Source organism: Solea senegalensis, linkage group LG2 (genome assembly GCF_019176455.1).
Source record: "Solea senegalensis isolate Sse05_10M linkage group LG2, IFAPA_SoseM_1, whole genome shotgun sequence".
In the NCBI taxonomy this organism is placed as follows: domain Eukaryota; kingdom Metazoa; phylum Chordata; class Actinopteri; order Pleuronectiformes; family Soleidae; genus Solea; species Solea senegalensis.
Window position 1 is genome coordinate 8,820,834 of NC_058022.1, and position 8,215 is coordinate 8,829,048.

General features: G+C 39.3%; 1 protein-coding gene across 1 annotated transcript; it reads left to right on the top strand.

The window, feature by feature from the left end:
- Positions 1–213: 213 nt before the first annotated feature.
- LOC122765231 lies at positions 214–6,623 on the top strand. The gene is made up of 5 exons (XM_044019386.1): positions 214–567; positions 741–996; positions 5,301–5,391; positions 5,807–5,973; positions 6,069–6,623. Exons 1-5 carry the CDS (start codon positions 338–340, stop codon positions 6,144–6,146), a joined length of 822 nt encoding a protein of 273 aa, XP_043875321.1. The 5' UTR covers positions 214–337; the 3' UTR covers positions 6,147–6,623.
- The last annotated feature ends 1,592 nt before the right edge of the window (positions 6,624–8,215 follow it).

Consider the following 8,215-nt stretch of genomic DNA (forward strand, 5'->3'; position numbering starts at 1 on the left):
ATTTATGTTATTATCATGAAGTTAAATGAATTGAAATGTGTGTGTGTGTGTTCATCTTCCTGAAACGCCTACGCTTCCTCTCCTGAGAGCATGACAGGGGTCAGGACAGACATTTACAGTAATCACAAAGCAGGGAACACATGACAGTAGTAAGCTGTGCGACGTACTTTAAATCGTATTTGCATTCTGCACCATCAGGACTGCTCTGCTGAATAAATGTGCCATTCATTCCCTCGGCCATCCTGTGCATGCTGTTGCTGTTGTTCCCTGTTTTGGACTCACATGGATAATGTAATAGACAGACGGAGAGAAAGGGGGACGGACATAACAAGTAAGGATGTCTGTGGCCTTGTTTTGTGCTCCTGCAAATCCGCAGAATCAGTCTGCTCGGAAATATTCTCGCTTCTTCTGGAAGAAACCTGCGTGGATTTTTGCAGTGGAGTTAGGTTTGAAAACGATATCTAGTGTTGGAAACTTCTCCAGAGGACCAATGGGTGCAAATTTCACCATCTGCTGCTGTCACTTCTACCTGAAACCCAACAGAGAGGAGAAGAAAGCTATTCTGAGGTGAGATGAAACATCCGACAGCCAAAATGACACTTGACAGAAGTTGTTTGTGTGTTTCTGGTGTTTAGTGTCAGTTGGCATCTGTGTTTTTTGCATCACTGCCGTCTTCTTCTCTTCCTCTTGCCGCTTTTATTTTTTGACTTTCTGTTGATGTTACATGTCTCTCTCTTCAGTATGCCTACGCCCACAGCTCCCAGACCACTGGAGTTGTTACCCAGTGATTCCAGCAACAGCGACACAGAGAAGGAGAGTCATTTCGGCACACAGCCTATGATATGGAACTTTTGGAGCGACAAGAAGAGCCAAAGGAGCACTTCAGGTCCAATGAGCCGCACAAGCAATTCCAGAGACTCTGCCATCAGGCGCGAGTCAGAGAGAGAGTTACAGGCCTTTATCAGCATGAGAGACGAAACTGACAAGGATACAGAGGTGAGCTGAAGTGTGGTACTGTGATACACAAAAGTGAGAGGGAATAAACACCTTCTCAGACTTGTGTTCATAGAAAAAATGAACACAAGTCGTCTTTTAAATGAGTTACAGTCAATCCTAAACCTGGCAGTGGAGCAGATAAACCAAGCAGAGACATGACATTTACCTCTGCACAAGGATTTACTGTATTTTTAATGCTTTTAGAAAAGGGGGAGAAAAAATACCCCACTTGTATTAGTGCTAACAAACTGTAACTCAGTAAGTCACTAATCCTGTTTTCCTTTCATGTTCCACTGCAGGATTCAAAAATCTATTTAATCAGGGGAGGCGACATGCAGGTTGCTCTCAAAGAAGCCCTTGAGCCACAAATTATTTTAACCTGAATTCCACAAAGTAACTGGATGTTCAAGTCAGATATTTTTAAAGAGTGTCACAGTGGAGCCATGTTTGGGTTTATGTTCAGCGCATCATTGGGAATAGCTACAGGTGCTGTCAGACGTGTCTTTTTCCATGTCACTGTGACAAAGAGGATTTTGCTTCAATTAAAACTTTCATCGTCTTTCAGGAAAGATTGAAAAACACACAGTGGAATGTAAATGTAGAGGTGATGAAGCTTGTTTACAAACACAAACACAAACTACACAAACACAAAGATATAATGCATTCCCGAGCCTGTTTTCCTAACCTTATCCATCACAACCTTAGGGTTAGGATAAGGATTAAAGGAATACTTCATCGATTTGCATTTAGCTTTGTAATACTAGAATAAGGATGGTATTTTTGAATAATTGTGCTTCCCAACTTCAGTTTCCCCTAAATTGAGAAATATATTTATTCTTTTTTGTTACGTGCCCACCACTGACACTTGAACCTGCAACGCTAATTCCACACTTTTAAGACCCACTCGTAGGGGGTCGGGACCTCGTTCCCAGAATGTAAACAGTGTCCGCCATCTTTGCTAACAGTTAAGCTAACAGGACCAAGTGTCACTGGTGGGCACGTAACAAAGAAAAGACTCAGGGGAAACTGAGGTTGGGAAGCACAATTTTTCAAAAATACCACCTCTATTCTAGTAATACAAAGCTAAATGCAACTCGGAGAAGTATTCCTTTAATCCTTATCCTAACCTTAACCATAACCAATTAATACTTAACCCTAACTTTAATCTATCACAATTCAAATTAACTTAAACTTAGCCCTAAATTGAACCCGTTCCTGTTCTGACAAGGCCCGTGTTTATGCCAGATAAAAGTCCTAAAGTAAAGTAAGTTTCTGCCACAAAATGTGAAACATGCACTCTGTTTGGTCTGGGTGGTTGTGGGCCAAAGGTTTTTAAGCATGTTTACACTTTTACAAACATACTGACGGCTATTATGTTCAATTTCTGCCAATAAAACCTTGTAAACACACCGGACCTTTAATCTAAAACCACAACTATACACACTGAGCCTGTGTTTTTCCCTCGTTGCATGGATGTACAGCTTTTGTACCATATTGTACAAGCCGTTCCCAATTAACTGTTTGTTACAAGGCTGAAATCCCCTGACCTCACGCACAAAGACACAACACACTTTATTTACTTAGTCAATCAGTGACCCAGTAAACTGTAGGTTGCTTATTAGCAAGTACACTTGATGAGACATAAAGAAGCCGTTTCACTGTGCGTGAGATCCCCTAATACACAGGTTACCAGCCTTTTCCAGGGTTAATGTACTATAATAAAATAATAATTAATGTACAGAGACAACAACACAAACCAAATCAGAGATATTAGCAAACAACTCTTAATTTTTAAGTGCATATCGCTGTCCCACCATGACACCGCATTCACTGAGGCCTTACTCACTATTTAATTGAATTTAAGTGTTTCTTAAAATTTTGCTCCACTGTATTAAATTACCGTGAAAAATGTGACAGTATTTAGCAGCCCTGTTTGTATTGACTGGCCCTTTCTTTGGGTGCCTGTCATTCGGGGACAGAGTGTTCGTGAAGGCCATACACGTTCTGAGAACACTGCTAATTCAGTTATTTTTAGATTTAAACTAATTATAATCTACGATCAATCCATATTAGACAGTATTTGGAGTTTGACACAGCTTATGTAAACGTCCAGTGCAAAGAAGAATTCTTTGGACACACCAGGGATCAGGAAATATGGCCGAGGGAAAGCGATTGAATATTGGATCAAAACATCGTATCTTCATCAGGCAAAAGTGCCTTAAACGTCTTCAGTCAGAAACAAAAACCCATGTGGATGTTGTTTTTAATCAGCAGCTTGTTATGAAGACAAATGTGTGTGACATACAGTATGTACTCCATGACAGCAGTTAAACATTTAGTTTAAGTTAACCCTCAGTTCTAGCAACAGAATCTATTTGAATTAGTTCATATCTCTTCAGAATAAAAGTTCTGAACTCGATATGAAATTTTCAATTTTTGCCAAGATAAGCAAATCATTTAAGATCATCTGTTGGGCCAGATACTGATGCTGGCGGGCCAGTTTTGGCCCCCAGGCCTCCAATTGGTGACCACTGATGTATCCAGTGTATTTTTAAAGCTGGGGAAACACTACATGACTTCCACAGTCCTCAAACTCTCGCGCAAACTAAACAAAGCAACCACGGGAGCGACAGTTTAAAGTGGAAACAAACATCACCAACGTTGTTTTCGTCTTCTGACGCTATTTCCTGTGTCCCACCGACTGTTGGCAACGTGTTGGGTCGGTAATCAGTACACACTACCTGATTTATCGCTTCTAAAAAACAACTCGCCAAAAAGAAAAACACACATTTGAGGACACACGGAAGAAAGCACTACATTTTACACAAGATTAAAGACATGGTTAACATCCAGTGTTTGGAAGACGCACTCTCAAACAGGAACATTAAGTGAATAATAATTTTCATTCGTTTAATAAAGAGCGTAGGTTTCAGTTCTGTGGCCAGAGAGCGAATTTGGTGAGCATGTGACAGGCACTGGTCAAACTGCTGTCGCCAGGACACAACGGGCACATTGTGTTAATAAAGGATTCAGGACAACAGTCTACACGGGGCTGATACTTTAAAAAAGTAATCAAAAGCTGTGTGAACAGTAAACAAAAGTCGAACGTCCAAGTCTAGTAAAACTTGTACATCCTGTCGTTTTCTTCACTGAGTAAATACATGGCTTCAGTATGGATTTTTATTTGTCAAAACAGTAAAAACATCCGTGTCATTAACAACTCTGTTCACCGACAGTGTGACAGTGACACTGAAACTGAAGCAACAAAAGTCAACCATCATTCACTCAATCATTTACACATGTGCGTTCTCCCACTGTGACTGACTCATTTCATTACAGAGAAGAAAAGAAAGGGATGCAGGTGGTTTCACTTAATGCTGCTGATTTGACTGGTGCTCAGGTTGAAGTGGCTCAAACATTGGGGTCAATGAGATGATAATGGAGCACAGTTTGAGCAAAGTTTTCCAGGCGCGTTAAGTTAAAACACCTGTGTGTGTGTGTGGGAGAACTGTGAGGTTTGGAGGGCGCCAGAAGCTAGCTCAGCAGCTAGCACGGTTTTAGTCACTTTCGACTTGGCTTGCGTTGGGGGCAGCCCGTGGCCAAGTGGAAAGGGAACTTGGCTTGTCGGTTTGAGTCAAGGACTAGTACCCAATCCCTATTCCTGTATGATAATTGGACACTCTAAACTGATGCAAGTGGATTGCCCTCCAAGTGGAGGGCATCCAGTGTAAAAATCTCTGCCAATCCATGTGTGCAGATAATTAGCTCTCCTAAACAGGGAGAAGAAAAATTAAATAGACTTGATTTGGGTTGCATGGTTTAATATTTGCCACCCTTTCATTAAAAAGCTGTGTCATACATAGCAGGCTATGTAGATTAGTTGTAAGCGGCACATTCACCACCACATTATTAGGTACATGATCTTCTGCTGCTGTAATCCAGATTTGGAGATTTGTGTTACTGTTGCCTTTCTATCCTATTTCTCCTTTGACCTCTGGCATCAACAGATCATTTTTCACCGAGTAACTGCAGCAAGTTGGATGTTTTCTCTTTTTTTGGACCATTCAGTTTGTGAAATACTCCACGTTCACCAGCCACGTCACATTCAAAGTCACTTAATTCCCCTTTCCTCACTAAGCTGATGCTCCAGTTAAACTCATTTTGACAATGTCTGCGTGCCTATATATATATGCACTGAGTTGCTACCATGTGCTTGTTTGCATTAATAACCAGTTGAACAGGTGTACGGAATAAAGTGGCTACTGATTGTATACGTAAGTATGTGTTTGTGTATTTACCTATAGGAATGGGAGAAGCTGAACTTTGACATACACACTTTGCGCTGTGCAAAACGAGAAGTCAGATCTCGGTGGAAGAAAATCCTGTTGCAGCTCGGTAAGATGCAATCGACGTTATCCTACTCTGCGGGACTCACATCTTATAATTATTATATATATATATATACATATATATATATATATATATATACATATATACATATATATATATATATATATATATATATACATATATATATATATATACATACATACATATATACATATATATGTATATATATATATACATACATACATACATACATATATACATATATATGTATGTATGTATGTATATATATATATACATATACATACATATACATATATACATATATATATACACACATATATATGTATATATATGTGTGTGTGTATATATATATATATATATATATATATATATATATATATATATACATACATATACATATATATACATATATAAGAGACCCTCGTCACTGTCTCTGCAGGTTATCAGTGTGAGGTGGATGCCTTGCTATATGTTAACAACCAGAGGCGGTACAGTCAAGATCAGGATCATCAGAAGAGAGCCACTGAACTGTTGAAACAGCTGCTGGACCACACCTCTTTGTTTCCTCCAGGAACGGGGCCCAGGAACAGATACCTCTATGTCATGGTACGGTGCAGGTCCTGGACGACCTTGACCTAACCTTTACTTGTCAGATTCTTCTGTGTTTTGTGCTGTCGTCTCATTGCACTCCTCTGTCTCAGGACTACCTGGTGTCGCTGGACAGTGCTGAGGACTTTGTCAAACTGGCCAAAGAAAAATATCCCAAGAATTACGACTGAGATGATGATACTGACCCGAAAGACAAAGACACAAGGCTGAAGGGTGGCTAGGTGAAGAAAGAATGTCCAGAGGGTCGAGAGATGCCACATAAATAAACTCATAGATGATCTGACACATGCCCACATACATTGGTTTTGCTCTTTTAAAGCACTGTTGGTTTAAAATAATTTATTTACACTGAATATATGAGAGTTGCACTTCTTTGTTTTTGACAATATACTGTAGTGTGTGAAATATTTTCTATTTATTTCCTATGACTCACTTTTACAATGTTTCTCTTGCATTAAATCTATATTAGTCACCTGGAGAAGATGGTTAAAACCTAATAAAGTCTCTATTCGGAGCCAATAAATATGAAACAACCTATTTAACACACTTATCGTTAATTAATGATACTGACTATAACAAACTGTATGTTTTTATTTGCAATTTGGATCACTTTCTGCCCTTGACAATAATAAAGTATTTTTATTTCAGTCCAGTGGTGTAGCTCGTTCAGTCGCTGTGTTTGCAATTTTGTCCAGAAGGTGGCAGCATATGCTTCATGTTTAAGTGGCTTAAACCCTTAAATTTGAGGGGAAACATATCAGTGAAACTTCTGTATCACAACTGGATTTCACTCCGTGGAACTCACTTGTTTCATCACAACATGTTAGTGCATTATTAAGGATAGATTATTAAGGATAGCTAAATATTCAGGATTTGTTTAGGATGTTCAAGGAACGATGGACACTTCTCATACAGTTGATGACTGTGGTATGGTGTACACACATTTGCGCACACACACACACACACACACACACACACTGAAAGGGAGAGTTTCCTCTGACCCAGATAGTGCTCTCTCCAAGGCCCCTCTCCAAGTTTGGGAAACAGATGTGGACCTTAGAGGGGGGGACGTGGGGGGAGGGGAGCGAGTATTAGGAGCACAGGCCAGTAGTCTGGCAGCACTGAAAGCCATTGTACTGCTTGCACCTTTTTCTCATTAAACCACTGTGTGTGTGTGTGTGTGTGTGTGTGTGTGTGTGTGTGTGTGTGTGTGTGTGTGTGCACTTCAGCTCATGTAATGCTGACATCATTCTTCAGACCTTCACTGAAATATTAACCCGGAGAGGAAGAGAGAAGTCTGAACAAGACAATGATCAGTGTTTTTTTGTTGTTGCATGTATTAGACTAAAACACCAAGGATTAAAGAAATGAATGATTAACTGGGTGAATTTGATTAAAAAAAAAGAAGAGAAAACAAGTACAATTCTGTCACATGTTGGTCATTCATGTTATAGTGTGAGCTCAATCATACTAATTTGGTTTTTCACCTCGTATGTCTGTCTGTTTGACTGTGAGGAGAATAACTCCAAGTTTCATTCTTCATACAATTCTTATTCTATATACTTACCATGTGTTAAAGTGCCCGTGTCTTTACCAATATCTTTTGTACTGCAGTGTCTTTTGATAAAACTAGAAAGTAGTTTTATTTTAAACATCCGATGACCAAGCTACTGTCATCAAACTGTTAAGTCAAACATATCACATTATGTCTACTAACATGACAGCTAAACCTTACTTCATTATTCATACGCTTTACAGTATTTTCCACACAGAGATATTATAAGTCAGGATATAAACAAAGATTATAGATTGGGTTCTTTGGTTTTGTCAAGCAGATGAGACACTTTAAAGGGGACATATTATGCAAAATCAACTTTTTAATCATTTTAATACTTATATTTGGGACTCTGGAGGCTCTACCAGTTTTAAAACAGTAAGCTGATTTCATACATCCCTATTTATTTGGTTTATCCAGACAGATTTGACGTGTTATGCATCTGCATACGACAATACACAGACGCATATTTTCACGTGCCATTGCACTGAACCAGGCGAATGCATTTAAACACACCGTTTATTTTCAGGAGTCCTTCATGATGAGGCGACACACCTCACACACTCACAGATAGATACACTGATAAAGAGAGAGAGAGTAATTTGTGATAGGCGTTTAGAAAAGTGAATAAATAAGCTGCACCACAGTGTGCTGACCTCTCTCAGTCCTCAGGTCAAAAGTCAA